This window comes from Monomorium pharaonis, chromosome 10 (genome assembly GCF_013373865.1).
Source record: "Monomorium pharaonis isolate MP-MQ-018 chromosome 10, ASM1337386v2, whole genome shotgun sequence".
Taxonomy (NCBI): domain Eukaryota; kingdom Metazoa; phylum Arthropoda; class Insecta; order Hymenoptera; family Formicidae; genus Monomorium; species Monomorium pharaonis.
In genome coordinates, this window is record NC_050476.1 from 1,830,001 (window position 1) to 1,847,805 (window position 17,805).

Sequence of the window (17,805 nt, forward strand, 5' to 3'; positions counted from 1 at the left end):
TTTTGGTAATAATAATGCAAACAGTGCTTAGGCCACGGTCATGTAAAAGACAAATCTGGCGTGTAAAACGTTTGAAACTTCCGACATGCATTTAGTAACAAGATATACCTGATACTTCTGGCATCCTAAAGCAGTTGTGTCATCAACTGAGATCACATTGACGGTCACCTGTCGCTTTTTAAATAATTTATTCGATTGTAAGACGCGGACGTGGAGAGTTTTATTCACTTTTCCTAAAGTTCATGTATTTTTTGGAGTAACATGGAATTCCATGAAATTGAAAATCTAGAGAAAATTTATTTATAACATCTAAAATTTTTCAGATGCTGAAATCAAGATTCTTAAAGACAAGTCTGTACAAGTTTGGATCCTTACCCCTTCGATTTGAACTCTTAGATACTTTGAGCTTTCGGTGATCCTTGAGCTTCTCGGAACGCTAAATTTACACGAGCAGCTCCGCAAAATGTGCGTCGGATTTTTGTAACAAATAGCCGGAAAGCCGGCTGTTCGACGTCATTGGATTTTTGTATGCATGACCGTACCCGACGCAATTGTTCGCATGAGAAAAGGGCACATTATTCGAGCGATCGAAGCACAATGTCATGCGACGAGAAGACTCTGTTGCGTTGGTTGACGGCCAGTGTCAATGTCACCGAAATCGATTACGAAATCTCGACCACTCCTGTCAAAATTACACTAAAAAGTGATATCCGTTCTTGTACCTCTTATTCCGCTACCTCAGGTGGCTGCTCAATTCCATTCACGAAAGATAAAAGTGCGCTCTGTGGAAAACTACAGGACTTACTTAATTAATTAATTTTTTTCTACAAGGATGCGCCGTACCTTTGTTTTATTAGCCTTGATACGCGATCGCGTTCCGGTTGCAATTGCTGCGTGCGTGGAAGGTCCAGGCGGGATTCTGCTTGCACAAACCAACAATATAAGACGACAAATATCGACTGATAAGATAGTGGCGTACAGTACAATTGTCTCGAAAACGGCCTCGTGACGTTGGAAAAGGATAGCGAAAGAAAGGGATTATCCACGCGGTGAACGGACGCGCGCGAGATAAAATTTAAAATCATCCGAATCCAATTTTTTTCAAACGCGCATACATATAATTATTCTTTTTTCAGAATTACTGCGCAAACATTATGTGCCCAGTGTCGACCACAACGAATCCGAGATCCTGCAGAAGATCACCGAGTACTGTGGCAAGTCGGTCTACAATTACACCGAAGGCGAAATCGACCACCTACAATGGGACTTCTACAACAGCTTTTATTTTGCTTACACGGTCGTTAGCACTATCGGTAGATATCTAGCAATCGAAGCGTTCAAATAGATCATTAAGATGTACCTAGAATCAGTTTTTATCTAAAGTCAATGAACTTATAGCCTTACGCTATTTTTTCTCCGTATCCTTAATTATCAAATTATCCAAGTTTTTATGTTTTATTTGTCTCGAGTACACAGAGAGTTTATAGATGTTCCAAGAAAACGTTTGAAGGCGTTGCCTAAATTTAGTTGAAGAATAAATAAATGCCGTCGAGTCATATAATTCAAGATCCATTAATTTTGATAATATATTTAAAAAATCATATGCGTAATAAAATTAATCATTTTTTTACAACTTATATTTTCAATGAATTAACAAATCTTAAATTATTATGATTTTTCTTCGAAGTAAGGCTCTCAATAGCTTTCTTTTTTTTTTTTTTTAATATGCAGGATATGGCAATTTGGCACCCACAAACACTCTTAGCCGCATCTTGATGATCTTCTACGGGCTTATAGGCATCCCGATGAACGGGATCCTGTTGACGCAGCTGGGCGAATTTTTCAGTCGCGTGTTCATCAGGGCCTATCAGAAGTACAAATCCTACAAGCAACGTCAGTCGTGCTCCGATTATCCCACTAAAAAATCGATACCGCCCGAGACGCGTAAGACAATGAGACTGGCCGCTCAGATCTTTCTCTATCTGACTCCCGGCTTCATCATCTTCATCTTCTTTCCGGCGATCCTGTTCTCGCATTACGAGAGATGGTCCTACGATCAATCGGTCTATTACGCCTTTGTCACCCTCACGACCATCGGTTTCGGCGATCTCGTCGCGGGTATGTGTCCTATCTTATCGATTTTCCTCGTATACGCGCATGGAACCCGATTAACTTATTTTTTTATCGGTTGCGAGAAGTTTTTTGTTTTCGTAAGTCATGCATGCAAGTAGCGGAATCGCATGTTCTTTAGACAGTTCTCGGAAATAGCTCTTTGTTTATTTTATGTATGATATAATGTATCGTTTATATCATTTATTCAGTCATAATTCAAGCTATTGCACTGACATATAGTAAAAAACTGCGATAAAATTGATATCGATTGCGACGTAACTAAAAAATTTTAAAATTTGGTTGGCTACAATAACATCGGTTGCAAAACTTTGTTTTAAAATAAAAATATTCGAATGATTATAGATTATAGATTATGCTATTATATAATCGATAATTGTTGAACAAGATAATACTTTTGAGATCAAACATTCCACACAAAGATATCATATAGTACAATGAAGAAATAAATAAATAAATTAAATATATTTTTACTTTATATATACTGAACAACAAAATATTGTCCGTTTTAATTCAGATTCTGAGAAAGAAAAAAAATTAATGTCTAATCTAATTTGAGAAGAAAATGAATAAATACGAATTTGCTATGTGCGAAGCATTTATCCTTAGTAAAAATATACAAAATACAAAATTTACAAATTTATTATTACATTTATTTGATTTGATTTGATAACATTAGGCCACTTGAGACTATACGTTTGATATAAATTTCGTCAGCTTGTTTGATAATATTGAAACGGAATAGACTTGTACTCTTATCATATACATCAATCGCTTCGAAGTACAATCTATGAGCTTACCCGTTTCCGCCTAATTAAAAGACGAATGTTTTCAATCCTTGTGTATGCTCACGTAGGAAACAGATCCTGACAAGTAAGTAACATTCTTCATACGTTGTAAATTAAAAAGTAGTGTAATTGCATATATAATTGTACAGCTATAAAAATATAATTAAAAATAAAATATGAAATATAAGAAGTAAAAAGATAAAGTTAACAATAAATCAATTCAAATATTTAAAATGTTATAATTACAAATTTTTATATTAATATTATTAATAAAGTTTCCAATCGATTATAACTCATTTAATGTTGATCATTATTATTATATATCCTCTATAATTTAAATATTGGATTTATTTATGATTTTTAAATGTGAAAATTATTTAAAACTTATATTTCTAAAACAAATATTTTCAAGGTTAATTGAAATTAAATTTGAGTGAAAATTGATGAAGATGATAAAGGAAGAACCGTTTGCATTATGAAGATCTTCCACTATTTTAAACTTTTTCTGCTTAAAGGCCAGGATAATACGAAGGGGAGTGGACCGTTCTTTATCATGTATAAGATATTTCTGATTTGCTGGATATCCTTCGGGCTGGGCTACATTGTCATGATAATGACATTCATCGCTCGCGGTATGCGCAGCAAGAAGATTACGAGGCTCGAGCACAAACTAGCGATGAATCTCAAGCTTACGCAGAGCAAGATTTGGAACGAGTTCAACAAAGAGGTCAACTACCTGCGCCGCGTTTTTAATGAGTTACAGCTCTCTAAGGTCAAAGTATGTGACCTGGTTACTTGCACCAGACATCCTTAAGCAACTGCATATTTTTACTGCAAAAATATATTTACATACATTTTTATAAAAATATTTTATTATCTTTTTATATATTTTTTAAAGTTTGCTCGAAACCTCACTAAAATTAGACGATTAATGTTTTCTTAATAACTTTATAAAATTCTGTTTTATAATTGTCTCCATGTTATAAACATAACTTACTTTTTAATTTCTCTCTCCAGTTATATTTAATTTAATAGTTAAAGCTGATGATATAAAAAATATAAAGTATAATGTGACTGATAATAATTTAATCAAATATAATTTTTTGCATTATTATTTTTACCTATATTTTTATCTATTTATATATAACCAATTATATAATACTAGTTTAATATTGATTAGTTATTTAATATTCTTTTTTACTTTAATCAGAGAGTATATGTGGATGAATACGAGTCCGAGGAACCTCCGGCGAAATTTCCACGCAGCAATAGTTTTCCGAATCTCCGAGACTTAACAATTGGATACGGGGATAGTTTTATACCGCACCCAAGACGACGAGCTAACAGCGAAGTAGTACCAACGGTAAGCTATAATTTTCTTTATATACAAATATGATATTGTAATCTTATAAATATTGTAATAATATTTTAAATAACGCGTTATTGAAGGATGTACTGACACGTGTGGTGTCCGAGACGGATCTTCAAAGAATAGACAAGAACGCGACATTTGCCGCTCATGCCATAGTGCAACCAGCAGAACTCTTGGCGCGCTTGGTGAATATCCTCGGTTACATACCACCACGGGACGATTTTGAGTGGGATCAAACCGAAGAACAGATCAATGCACAGAACGAGACACAACAGAGTAAATCGGGCGCTCAAGGCCCGGTCAATAATGTTCCACGATGGACGATCGGCGGTGAAAAGCTTTCTTTCGCCAGGCCTCGATCCAGAGCGGCCAGTGAAATACGACTGCATACCATGAAAGACGATTCTATTCAACGCAATACTGAATGGACCTGGTCCGGTGTAGCCTCGACAAAGCTGCAGGAGATGATGAAGGATCGCGATACGACCGTATCCTCAAAGGACAACAAACCGTACAAAAAATTCGCGTCGCTTGCTTTGCCGATCACTGCGCCCAAGAACTTCTTCCCTAGATGGAGAAAACAATTCGCGAGCAAGAGATCGTCAGACGTCGGTACTAATGTGACGAATACGAGGAAAGCCGAAACAACATTTGACGACAGTGAAAAGAGCAATCAGCAGCAGAATAATTCGATCGGTCCGCTACCTTCATACTTGGATGAAAGGCGCGATTCAATTTCGAGGAGGCCGCATTACTATACGCACACTGGTGGTAACTTGCCGAGTTACTTGGAGGGTAATAATTTGTTGGAAGAAACGAGTCTGGCAGATTTTCTCAGAGCATTGACTGCTCTTCACGCACGCGTAGGAACGGTTCCTGACGAGTACGTCGCCAAACCTAAAAGAAAACTGGGAACAGCTTGCTTGAGCCCGCCGAAGTTACCTAGTCTTTTCACTCTTTTCTCAAATGCGCCTGGTTCAATTTCGGCAAATCAGAGCAATCAGAATACCGTTACAGGAGTACCATCGAGTCGAAGAATGTCCCTCAAATTGGCTGATAATTCCGGTTCCAGCACGCCTACCTCTTATATCAGGAAGGGAAGCGTTCCTGTAAGGCCTAGAAGATTCTCTTTGAGACCAGTAGTGACTCCAGTGAGTCCTCCGACGCCGCCTGATTACGGATCACCACGATCACCGGTAAATTTACACTATTAAATTTCTGACTCACTATTAAAATTTGACAATTATAAAATTTTCATAACTGATACAAATTGAAAACCTTGAAATAAATTGCATTAAAACATAAACATATAATAATTAGTAATTTAGCGTAAATGATAGTACTTTTAAGACTTATTTTATAAAAATTTTTTAAGCTACGACTCTCTCAAAGAATGGATAATCGAAATCAAGAACCCATCTCAATGGAACCCTTCATTTCTGTGTCACCGAGAGAACCACTCGTGAATATGGAAGGTCTGCCGGGAATTTCATCACCAATTTTACAGCCATCCGATAACCGACGTTTCTCCATAAGACCTGCTCAACTCGGCACGCAACCGAGTCCGTCGAGCACTAAATCTACGCCATTGCACACACCTAAACCGCTACCAAAATGGAAAGCGGGTATGCTTCAGCGACAGATCACTCAGATGAATCTACATCGTCGCACCAGGGCGTTCAGCCTCGGTGATGTTTATTCCGATAAACATGAGAAGACCACTCCACCCCTTAGTCCGCTCGCTAAAGACAACACCAAGATCGTCGACAATAGCAAACCGAGTAGCTCGAATCAGAAAACAGTGACTATCATGTCACCGGCGGAGGAGATAAATATGATGACGAAAAATGAATTTCAAGGTTCCGCGGTACTTTCTTCGAGCTCAAGAGACGATAAAACTGCAGGGAGGGATCAGGAAGGTGTAATTTCGTCGATTAATCCTTTTGTTCTTGGGATTTCCAATGAGCCACCTGCAGCATTAAATGAGACTATGATATTAAACATGTATAAGGATGGAATATACTCCCAAGAAGATTCTATACCAGTTTATGAATCAGTTTACAAGCCGCCATCTTCTGTATTCGAGCAAAAATTGGTAAAGTTAAACGATGAATTGGATAGGACACTGCAAAGAGAACTTCAGGAGACAAATGTCGATTTCAACGAAGTTCCTATTAAAACGGAGAAGAAACAGAATGATACACACATATATGTAATTGATAATTTAGGTGCTTCGGCGAGCAATGGAAGTTCTCCAGAATCGAGAAAAGATAAGCCTAGCGTGTTGATAGGCTCGTATAAGTCATCGCTACAAGAGACGATACAAAAGCCGACGATTAATCCATTCGAACAGTATAAAGCTATGACAAGAACTACTCAAAAGAAAGAAGATGCGGATTTAAAGGAAGTTAAAGTCGAAAAACCTGGTGATAAATAAAAGGAAAAATTCGTAATCATACTATACGCAATTCAATAATTAAAGAAAACTAGTAATTTTAAAAAGTAGAAAAATTTAGAGGTTTGTCAGCAAAAATGTCGAAACACTGACAATTTTTAAGATAAATACTATTTATAGATATAATTGATATTTTTGCTAAGAAAATATTGTCTCTACATTTTACGAAAAATAACCCTTTTCCTTATATTTATTCAAAAGAATAATTTATAAAATCAATATAGAAATCTTGTTCGTTGGAGATTTGCAGCTCTGCTACATCTACTGCGTATGCAAGAAATAATATCCTACGTATATTTAAGAACTTTAGAAATATAGTAGTTAACAAATTCGTGTTTTACTTCAAAACACTACGTAATTTATTAAGACTGTACATATAAAATATAATTTTATGCATTTAATATGCAAATTATGAGAAGATTATAATTTAGCAATAAGACAAAGAGCTTTATGAAAAACTGTCTTCATCGATATACATAAATATCTAATGTTCCAGACTAGTCGAATTTCTAGCAATTTTCAGGATAAATGCACATTTTATGAGATAACATAAATATAATGATAATTATTAGAAATATAAATAATGTGCCTATTTTTAAGTTTTAATTTAAACTTGATAAGAGAAAACTGTGATATATAATAAATAAGACGTGCCTCATTTTCACAATATAGTGAAACAAATTACTTAGAAGATATTATATGTGTATGTGTGTATATTTTATATATATATAATGTATATTAATAAATAATTAAGAAATAAAGTTTTTTAAATCTGGAATCTATTTTAATTTGAGAATTGGACATTAATTACACGAAATACTGTTTTTCGGATTAATAATTTTCCTATCGCAGTTTAAACATTATTTAATTGCAATCTTGTGACTCGTACATTTATCGTGTAATCACATTTATTCCGTTAAATCTTGAAATCAATGTTTGAATATAATATCGGCAAAGGAAGGAACGAGACATATTTTACGAAATTTATAACATTTTATTGATAAGTTTTCTTGCAGAATAAATTATAAAAATGTATTTGGTTTCTCAAGCAGTAGCTCGAAGCTGCGTATTATTACCAGTTAAATTAAAATCTGGTCAAACGCCAGATTTTATCCAGAGAAATTCAATCAAAGAATTATCTATATGAAAATTGTCTATATGTCGCACGCAAAGTGTAGAGCATTGTTACAGCTCCTTGTGCATTCACTTATTGTACCTCATTGTTAGCATCTATTGGTGACAAAAAGATTATCACGGTTGTTTCATTTAGCCTGTTATGCGAAGTACATACAAATAAAATTACAAATAAATTTATAAAGAAATAAAAATAAATAAACTTTTCCAGTGCGCGCGGATTGAAATGATACTAAATGCAGTATAAATATACATGGTTTCTTGTACTGATGTAAATCTCTCGACAGTGAGAGAAACATATACAAGAAGGAAGTGCTACGACGTGTTTAGCCGTCTTCGAATTTCCTCGACAAGATTGCTTCGTAGCACGCGAGTTTCCTCTCGTGTCGAGACGACTCTCAGTGTAACTTCACCCTTTGCTAGCTCGCCCTCTCCGACGATTATAGCTAGCGGGATGCCATTCTCTTCACAATGTTGCAATTGCGCCAACAGTTTAGCATTCTTTTTATAGGACTGCTCTGCCTTCACGCCTGCCTGCCATAGATCCGCTAGTATCTTCATTCTTTCTTCATGCAGATTCTTCTGCGCGCTCGCCACGAACACCTCAATCTCGGCAGTGCGAGTCTTCAGGCCTTTGTTTGCCAGTTTCGCCTCCATAACGCTGAATATTCGCTCCACACCCACCGACACGCCGACACAAGGCACATTTTTGTTTTTGCTGTCAAACATGCCCACTAAATTATCATAGCGGCCGCCCCCTGCCACGCTACCAACACCAATATCATCTCCTACAAAGAATTAACAAAAGTTATCAATATTATTTCGCCAAAATTATTTCATATTCTATTTTATTATAAATATAGAAAAAAAGATAATTAAAAAATGTTATGTACCGCTTAATATAGCTTCGTAAATAACACCCGTGTAGTAATCGAGTCCTCTCGCGAGACTCAAATCAAACTTAATTTTATCGAGAATTCTGTAGATGCCACAGTATTTCAGCAACAGTTCCATGGAGTCTAAACCTTGTACAGCGACGGGCTGTTTCATCAGCTCTTTGTCTTTCCTCAACTCGGCTATCAGTTCCACTCCACCGGACTGCGAAACGTAATTGCCGACCTTATCGGCGATACGCTCATCCAATCCCTTCTCGTCTGTCATCTCCTTCTTCACTTCCTCCCACGGGGTTTTGTCTAGCTTGTCCACGGCGGAGCAGATACCACGGAATTTACTCGGTGGCACGCCGCATGCAGCGAATATACCATCCAGCAGAGACCTGTGATTCACCTTAATTAAGTATGATCCTAGATTCAGGGCCTCTAATGCTTCACATACAACCTTGATGCACTCTACATCCGGTAGCATCAGATCATATTGACCAGCAATGTCGAAATCCTTGAAGCATTAAATCAAATATCAATATCAACGAAATAAAACGTCTCTGGAACATAATAGCATACACATATTGCACTTACGCATTGGTAAAATTCTCTGTATCTGCCTTTCGTCGTGGCTGGGTTATCTCTTCGGTAAACCTTGGCAATATGATATCTCTTAATGGAAGAGATCTTATTCATGGCCAGATACCTTGCGAAAGGAACTGTTAAATCGTATCTAAGTGCAAGGATCTCACCACCTTGGTCCTTCAGGTCGTAGATGAGTTTAGAATCTTCACCATATTTACCCGTCAAGACATCCTGTGTAACAAGATTAATAATAACAATATTAAAATTAATTACGACATTGTTATTACGACAAAATTATGACATTGTTTTGGACCTTACCTTCAATTCGAATACAGGCGTATCTATCGTTTCGGCGCCGTGACGCTTGAATACTGATATTATTTTCTCCAGTACTCCCAATCGCAGTGCCATTTGTTCTGGATTATAATCCCTTGTGCCTTTCGGCGTTTTGAGGATAAGCTTGTGAGGGCAGCCATTCTCCTCTCCCAATTGTGCCTTCAGATCTAACAACTTGGCGACTTCCTCTGCTATCTATGAACAGACAAACGAGAATGCGTCGTTAATACGGAGTGTGTCGTGACATCGCTCTCACTCTCAATTATTCAGGGTACGATATTCGGGAAACGTCGTACCCACCTGTGACGTCGTGGACATCGGTACGTTGCGATTGCGTTTCCACATGACGAGGAAAGAATTGTTGCGCATCAGGCGTAACATCGTGAATGGATGGAGAAAATTACAAGGCAACCAGAATGAAAGAGAAAAGCCCCCTCAATGTTGATTTATCAAACTAGTCCAAACAGCAGAGATAATATCAGTAAGCAAGCTAGCAAGAGACTGCCATTAACTATTGCCACAGTCTACAGTTCGTTTTTAATCCTTTTTCTTTTATAAAAACTTCAAGTTTATAGAATTTGAGAAGAATGCAAGGAATCTCTTAGGAAATTTAACTTCTCAGAAGAGAATGTATTTACTTTCCATATCTAATTTTTGCCATGTAAAAGCTTTTACACAAAAAAAGAAACATCAAGTATCAAATTAAAATTAATGTATTCTATTTAACAATCATTATTTTGCATATAAGCAAAAATTATTATGACAATCATACTTACAATTATGATAATAATCTTACTTATATGTAATTTAATCTTTAAGGAATTTGATCTTAAATTTTAGCAAAATGTTATTTTTATTTCAATAGTCTAAAAAGCATATTGTTTAATAATAATAGTATCAAATAATTCTATTTATTATATGTGGTTTGAAGATATTATTTTTTTCTTTAAGCTCTCATAGACGTTATTAAATATAATGAGATTATATCTGTCTTGATAAAACTATACAAAATTCTTCATGTAAACAAATCTGTTTAACGTTACATAATCTCATTTTAATATTTAACATTTCAAAAATAAAGATATTCTCAGAACAAAAATGTTCTTTTTCTGTGTATGTGCTTTAGCCGAAAGAGTTTTCCCACATGTTCGCCACAGCACAATAATTTTGCAATAATTTATAGCAGCTCTGCTTGCAAGCAACTGGCGGCTGCCTCACCTTTTTGTCTAGCGTACTTTTGTTAACATAACGAGTAAAACCCTTCAACCACTCGAGCTTTTCCACCAGAGAAGCGAGCGGCAGCGCTTCCGCATTAGGAAACGACAGACGCTCCTCCCGAGTAAAACTCTTCATGTTAATATGCCACCTGCTGAGATGCGGCCATCTCGCAAGCTCGTCGTCGAGGACGACGCGCAACGTGTCGAATAGTTCGGCGTCCTTGGACGTTGGGCACCAACCGCACACATAGCTGACGTCCGCAAGATTATCGTTTAGGCTTTCTAACTCGACATTTATATCAGACTGCTCTCCATACTCCTGAGAAACGAGACGACTCTCTCTAAAAGAAAGGTTCGGAGAACATTGGCGACAAAAAAGGGAAAAAGAGAAATCTATTCTTCGCGCCCGTCCTTGGAAGAGATCGCTGTTACATTGCGAGGGGCCTGTTGCATCATGTCCACCGTCATGAAAGATCTGTTCGTTCAGATTGCATTTTCTTTGTTAGACAAGGGGAATCGGTTACGCTTTCACACCTCCGGAAGGTTTTAGAACGAAAGGGAAACCAACAGACCCGATGACTAGGTGACACAAAGAAATCCAGAGAAGTGTGAACCCAGGAAGCATGACGCAAGGCAACGCGAGGCGAGAACACGTTCGAGGTTTAAACGTTTACGGTGAAAAGCGCGAGGGACCACTTTCAAACCGATTTCACGGAAGGAAGTCAAGGTGACACGATGACAGGGTGTAATTGAGACACGGCCGCGGAATCGAGGCCCCTCTCCGAAAGCGAACAGGAGAAAGGAGGTACATCTGTGACACGCGGGGCGCCTCGTAGGCCTCCAGGATTTCTCGCGAAAGGGTTGGAGGGAAAAGGGTGAAATAGGGTTAGGTGTCCTCGCGAAGGTCCGCGTACCTGCGTGTTGTCGGCTTTCGTGGCCTTCAGTCGTCGCACCACCTCGCCCTGCTCTTTCACGCGAGACAGTAATGTATCCCTCGTCGTTTCGTCAGCCATCGCGCTAAGCGGAGCAACAGCACCGCACGCGGTATCCCAGGACACAGACAGAAGCCCGATTCCGTGCGTTCCGTTCGCCAGCGCGTTACTTTATAGCCCGAGCCGCCTGTAGAACGACCGAACGAGCGCTTCCAATCGCGGCGTACTTCACTCAACTTCACTCGAGAGAGCCGAGAGGCTCGACTGTAGGCTCGACTTGCGATTCTTGCGAAACAAATTCGCCGATCGCGTTACTCCCATATTTAATTGAAGTGAACGCGCATAGCCACGATGCATGTATGAGTGAAAGTGTGGGAGTCGTGGGAGAAGCAGAAAAAAAAGATGAAATAGTAAGGTCTGCTTACTTGACTCAGAACGAAATAGTCACAAATGGAATGTTGAGGTGAAAAAGGAAGAAAGATGAAAAAGGCCCAGAAAGTTCAACCGTGAAGAATCCTTTTCATGTAGCTCACAAAATGTTCTTCAGGGAATAGGAACTGTTATAGTAGAAAGAAGTGTAGCGATTCACGCGTCTGAAGTTTCGGAGCATGACGTAACCATCAAATTTCAGACGCAGCAAATTCAGACTAGTCGTTTCCTATGCATCTATATGTAGGTGAAGGAAAGACATGCTAATATATGTGTGTTGATTAAAAATTCGAATTTCGATCGAAAATTTATTTGTACAATATAATTTTGATTAGTTCGGTGTTCGCACACAGGCGTACGCATCTCGACACATCTCGATCGTAGCAAAAGGAACGTAGCTGTAATCAGCTGTAATGATGGGAGGCGTGGAGCGTGGAGCACCGTGGAGAAAGATCTTCCAACAATGCACCAATGACGTTACGCGGCCAACTTCATGGTGCACGATACGCGTGACAAAAACGAAATACCACGTGGAATGTATAACAAAAAAAAACTGGACCCGTATAACCTTTATATTGATTTTAGCTTGATCAAAATAATTTAAGCTCGAGATCTTAATCGTTTAAACATTGCAGTTGCGGGAATCTGATTGAATTGTGTGTAATTAAATAAAATAATTGCTATTTTTGTATATTTTGTATATTATACATATACATAATATAATATCAAATTAGTAATAAGATTTTTTTTCATAAATTACGTATATGATTCATTATCTTTATTTGAATGTATATAATAACGTATATTTAAACATTTTTAGTCGTAATATTTTATTATTCTAAGGCACGTGTATGTAAAATTAACTGACTAAATTTGTTCGCTTCAATGACATCGTAACTCTTGTTAACGTAAATGTATCAATGCGATTTATTATCTATTCGATCACGCTTCAACCTCTTTAATTTATGCGCAGTTACGTTTTGCCTGTAATCAATCTTTCCGAAGCTGTTCGGAACGCGCACGATCGGATTTTACGGGAATTACGGCCGATTTCACCAACTTTCCTTCGAATTAAGATTAGATAACGTCTATTAAATTCGCACTTAACGGCTTTTTAGGCGAAAAAGAGTTTCCCTGTTTCAAGTTTTTTAACATTTAATATTATAGTTGATAATTATACTGATTATTTGGAGCATTTCGTATCTGTAAAGATATTTAAGTTTTTAATTTTGTAATTCTCAAGCTTTGACAAATTGTTTCATTTCTAAGAACAAGAGAAAATCTTAGAACCATTTTTTCCATAGTTTTATTAATTTAAAAATTGATAATTTATTTTATTCTTTTTTAATCTTGACAAAATTTGCTAAAAGAATTTATTAATTAAATACGTATCTTTTTTATTAAATATTTTACTGGCTTATTGATATATATTTGAAAATGTAAAAGTTTAATAAAATTGACACATTAACGCTTGCCAAATTTACACGTATGTCACTGTATTTCATGTTTAAAAAAAAAAAAGGTATTTCCAAAGTCATTCTATCCAAACATCTCAATTTTACACCTTGAACACCTTTGACAGCAAAAGTTGGAATTTATTGAAAGAATTTACGCTCGAGCTCGACATTCACCAACCCAATGTAGATATTAATTAAATTTCTCTATTCAAGAGAACAAATTATGTTAACAGAGCAGATCTGCAAATGAAGCATTTTACAACTTGTCTCAAGGCACGACATGGAGGATCATATGCTTCATTCACGCATTTAATTTACATTTTGATATGCGCATTATAAATGTAGAGAGTAAGAGGCTAAGAATAAGAACTTATTTTGAATATCTTTTAATAAAGAAAAATATTGTCTTATTTTGACACATGCAAATCTTACAATTAGTAGGTAAAGTTCTTGTATTTCACTCACTTATAATTTAGAAGAAAACTATTTTTTATAATGTTGGAACAATCGCTATGATTTGTTTTCTTAAGTTTTTATCTGTGGTTTGGAGAAAGCGTTTTACTTTCAATTGTAAAAGATTGTGTATATAGATTATTGTTCGATAAAATAGGATTTCAGAAGGGCAGTCAATAAACTTTTATTTCAAAAATAAATTTATTAATATATCATAAAGTTATTTATATTTATAAAAAAATACTCTGCAATATATATAAACAAGCTGTCGAATAAATTCAATAAATCTTAATTCTTAATTTTTTATTTTCAATACCTTTATGAAATAAAAATTTTTAATATGACTTTTTAAGTTTATTATCCTGTAAAGAAACCACATCTGATTTAATTATGAATATCTATAATATTAAAATAAAATATAGAATTTTAAGAGAGATTTTTTTAAGTAAATCTAAAATTTATTAGAAATATAGATAAAAGCTAAGATTTGTAAAATTTGATGACACGTTTCTTTTCGAAAATTATATACAAATAATAAAAGATGAAATAAGTAATATACCCTGTTAATTTGCAAAAATGCACGTATGCTTCTCAGAGCTTGTTGAAATGCTTTCTCAAAGCCAGCGCTACCAGTATCCTATCAATACACAAAATTTACTGATTAACTTTAGAAAAATATATAGTTAGCCTTGTTAAACATGAAGCACTTATACTTTTTGCTGGATATCTTATACGTTACATACAAAGAGAGGGTCTCTGATGATGACTGTTCCAGCTGGATCGTATTTCCCAAGTAGTTCTATTTTCGCTCGGCTATTATCTGGTCGCATCTCGTACAAATTATGAATAATGTATTCATCCATTCCGAATATCCAGTCGAACTCGTAGAAATCTTTCGTTGCGATCTAGAATTACTTTCAATAATTTCACACATGTCAAATCTCTGTATCTGTATCTCCATGATTATACACACAAAATGCTTTTGTCCAACAATCATTGCATGTAAAACTACATAGATAAATACAAGAGCAAAGGAACTCTCACTTGTCTCGCAATATGAGAATAATCTGTAATTCCTGCTTTCTGAAGAGTGGATATCGCTCTGGGTTCAGGACCATTGCCTACATGATATCCTAAAACAGCAGCACTTTCAACCTCCCAGAAATCAGTCAAACCCATCTGTTGCATTTGATCCTGAAACACTGCTTCTGCCATAGGAGAACGGCAACTGTTGCCTGTGCAAAAAAAAACAGTTTAAGATGTTAATTTAAAGTAAAATATTGAAATTCCAGTTTACATCTATTGTCATTGTGAAGTATTCGGAAATCTTGAAATGGATTCCAAAATTTCATAAATTTATATATGATAGCAGCATGATATTTAACACTTAAAAAATATCTCCAATAGATTTACTGATTTAAAGTAAATAATTTATGTAAACATATATGTGCTTTGCTGCCTTTCTATTTCATAATTTCTAATTTTAATACAGAGATTATTTAAAAGTAATATAATTGATTTAACTCTAAATGCAATCATTTCAACAGCATTTCATATTATTCTCTAACGTGTGAAAATATTTGATTATATTGACAACTTTTATAAATATGTTAGACATATTCTAACGCTCTTCTATACTGTTATTTTCATTCTTTATAAGGAGATCCTAAAGTCATCTATTTTATCGATATTTTTTATTTTAAGTAATCTTTTAATTGGCTTTATAAAATCACAAAACTCTTTTGCAGAATTAAAGTGCACATCAAAATTTAGGGAAATATAGTCGATTTAATATCAAAAACCAAAAATAATTCATTTTTGGTACGTGGAGCTGTCACTTGATAACAATTAATATTTGCTATAGTATACAAAATCTACGATATATATGTACAAAATGAAGCCGTATTTCTCTAGGAATGACATATATATATGAACAATTCAATTCATCGTGCAATTCAAACTAAGATTAAAAGTCTAGAAAAAAAGATTAGTTTTAATAACTTTTTATAACCGCAAATTCAGATATAGGTTAGCAGTCTCAAAAACATTGTTTATCTCGGTATAAAATTCAGTTCATATGATTAATATTTAATACATGTACTTTAATTCTGGAAAAGTATTTCTGAATCTTTAAAAAAAATACATACAAAATCTTGTGATATGCATGAATGATTCTACATTATCGACACTGATTAAGTTTGACGGGCAATTAACTGATGAAATATTATAAGAAAATATAAGACTGCTACTTTTATTTAGCAGTTTTAATTCGACAAGTTATCTACTTGTTCTGCTACACACGTTTAATTACATAACTTTTAAAAATAGAAAGCTGCAAATAACCGTATAAACACTAACCTTTTAGAAGTCATCATTAAAAAGTTATTTTATTTTATTACAATTGCAATGTTTAATTATATTTCTTTCTAAAAAAAAATAGAACTATTGAAACAATGCTTAATTTTTATATCCTATACTTTAAAAAAATTTGAGTTTATATGATTGAAAATAAATATAATTATAAATAATTTAAAACTACAGTACCTAAACAAACCATAAGGACTCTTCCCTTTTGTGTCATTACAAATGATCTTTTTTTTCTATAACTGTTCAATATAATATTAATATTACAGTGGTAGAACGTAAGAACTATAAAGCTGTTAAAACGCGTTTCAAAACTGTTTGCAAAAGTCTGAAAATCAATAATATACATAATGTGAATTATATATATTTCCTAGGTTGCGTTCAGAAACATCACCAGAGTGCCCTCAAGTATCTTTTAATTCTTGTTAATCGAATGTTAAATAAGGAAAACGACCAGTAAGCCTATACAAAACAGCTGCGCAACGACAATATAACGATACTGAACTGTTGTTAATTAAGAGTTTACAGAATAGGTCTACTGGAGACATCCTCAGATATTGTTTCTGAACGCAATTCTGATAGATTATAGAAGTCATAGGGTGCGACTATCTTCATTATCTATTCATTAATAGTAAAACAATAATAGATTAATGTTGTCATGTTGATAGCACTAATTTAATAGCATCTTCCCGAACGCGCCCATATATAGTGATGTCATTTGTCACTTGATGATGATATGATAATGTCGTAAGAGCTAAGAGCTTTAATATACTTATAAGTGACAAACAAAATATTAATAATATCATTGTGATTTACTTGTTGGGTTGTGATTGTGTTTTACTTGTTGGGTCAATTATTGATAATAAAATTTGAAACGCAACCTTAGACGAAAAAAGATAAGAAAAAAAAGAAGAAAGGAATGAAAAGAAAAAGAAAAATAATAATGAAAGCGAAAATATGACCTTGTGCACTTCTGAATTGAGTTTTTAATTTCTCTTTTTTAAAATTAAATATAAAAGAAGTGATTAGTTTAGACTACATATTGTAGATCGATATTTGAGGTAATGAATCTAAACTAAATAATAATTACCATAAAAGAAATCGTATTAATCTTTTACACAGTAATTTTTAAAAATAACATTTATTGTTGTGAAAATAAAATACCTTGGAAGGAGAAGAAACGCGTATTATTATTAACGATTACAATAAGTGTAATACATGTACATTATATATATATATATATGTGTGTGTGTGTGTATGTGTGTGTGTGTA

General features: G+C 34.8%; 3 protein-coding genes and 1 long non-coding RNA gene across 11 annotated transcripts; 2 read left to right on the forward strand and 2 right to left on the reverse strand.

Moving 5' to 3' along the window:
- Window positions 1-1,136: 1,136 nt before the first annotated feature.
- LOC105832079 (open rectifier potassium channel protein 1) lies at window positions 1,137-7,527 on the forward strand (the record flags this gene model as incomplete). The annotated part of the gene is given in 6 exon segments (XM_036293273.1): window positions 1,137-1,313; window positions 1,732-2,118; window positions 3,434-3,696; window positions 4,129-4,281; window positions 4,368-5,486; window positions 5,666-7,527. Coding segments are annotated over 6 exon segments (3,161 nt in total), but the record flags the coding sequence as incomplete, so codon positions are not given.
- Window positions 7,528-7,716: 189 nt separating this feature from the next.
- Window positions 7,717-11,951, reverse strand: LOC105832117 (histidine--tRNA ligase, cytoplasmic). 5 transcript variants are annotated; one of them, XM_012672798.3, is made up of 6 exons: window positions 10,900-11,036; window positions 9,982-10,135; window positions 9,664-9,876; window positions 9,355-9,576; window positions 8,773-9,274; window positions 7,717-8,667 (listed from the first exon to the last, which is right to left on the reverse strand). In XM_012672798.3, the coding sequence occupies exons 2-6, from the start codon at window positions 10,060-10,062 to the stop codon at window positions 8,195-8,197; spliced, it is 1,491 nt and encodes a 496-aa protein (XP_012528252.1). In that variant the 5' UTR covers window positions 10,063-10,135; window positions 10,900-11,036; the 3' UTR covers window positions 7,717-8,194. The 5 variants fall into 5 exon arrangements, with proteins under 5 accessions (XP_012528252.1, XP_036149168.1, XP_012528246.1 ...); XM_012672792.3 differs by lacking the exon at window positions 10,900-11,036 and adding an exon at window positions 11,813-11,951 and having other exon boundaries at window positions 7,719-8,667; XM_012672775.3 differs by lacking the exon at window positions 9,982-10,135 and adding an exon at window positions 11,813-11,944 and having other exon boundaries at window positions 7,719-8,667; window positions 10,900-11,217.
- Window positions 11,952-12,391: 440 nt separating this feature from the next.
- Window positions 12,392-13,764, forward strand: LOC105832137. Its single transcript, XR_001138708.3, has 2 exons — window positions 12,392-12,531; window positions 12,613-13,764. It is a non-coding gene; the product is annotated as an uncharacterized LOC105832137 (long non-coding RNA).
- A 322-nt stretch (window positions 13,765-14,086) lies between these two features.
- Window positions 14,087-17,675, reverse strand: LOC105832238 (low molecular weight phosphotyrosine protein phosphatase 1). Of its 4 annotated transcripts, XM_012673017.3 has the most exons (5): window positions 16,714-17,668; window positions 15,214-15,404; window positions 14,913-15,074; window positions 14,729-14,806; window positions 14,502-14,531 (listed from the first exon to the last, which is right to left on the reverse strand). In XM_012673017.3, exons 1-5 carry the CDS (start codon window positions 16,880-16,882, stop codon window positions 14,505-14,507), a joined length of 627 nt encoding a protein of 208 aa, XP_012528471.1. In that variant the 5' UTR covers window positions 16,883-17,668; the 3' UTR covers window positions 14,502-14,504. The 4 variants fall into 4 exon arrangements, with proteins under 4 accessions (XP_028049717.1, XP_036149169.1, XP_028049719.1 ...); XM_028193916.2 differs by having other exon boundaries at window positions 14,087-14,806; window positions 16,714-17,675; XM_036293276.1 differs by lacking the exon at window positions 16,714-17,668 and adding an exon at window positions 16,528-16,547 and having other exon boundaries at window positions 14,087-14,806.
- Window positions 17,676-17,805: the final 130 nt, after the last annotated feature.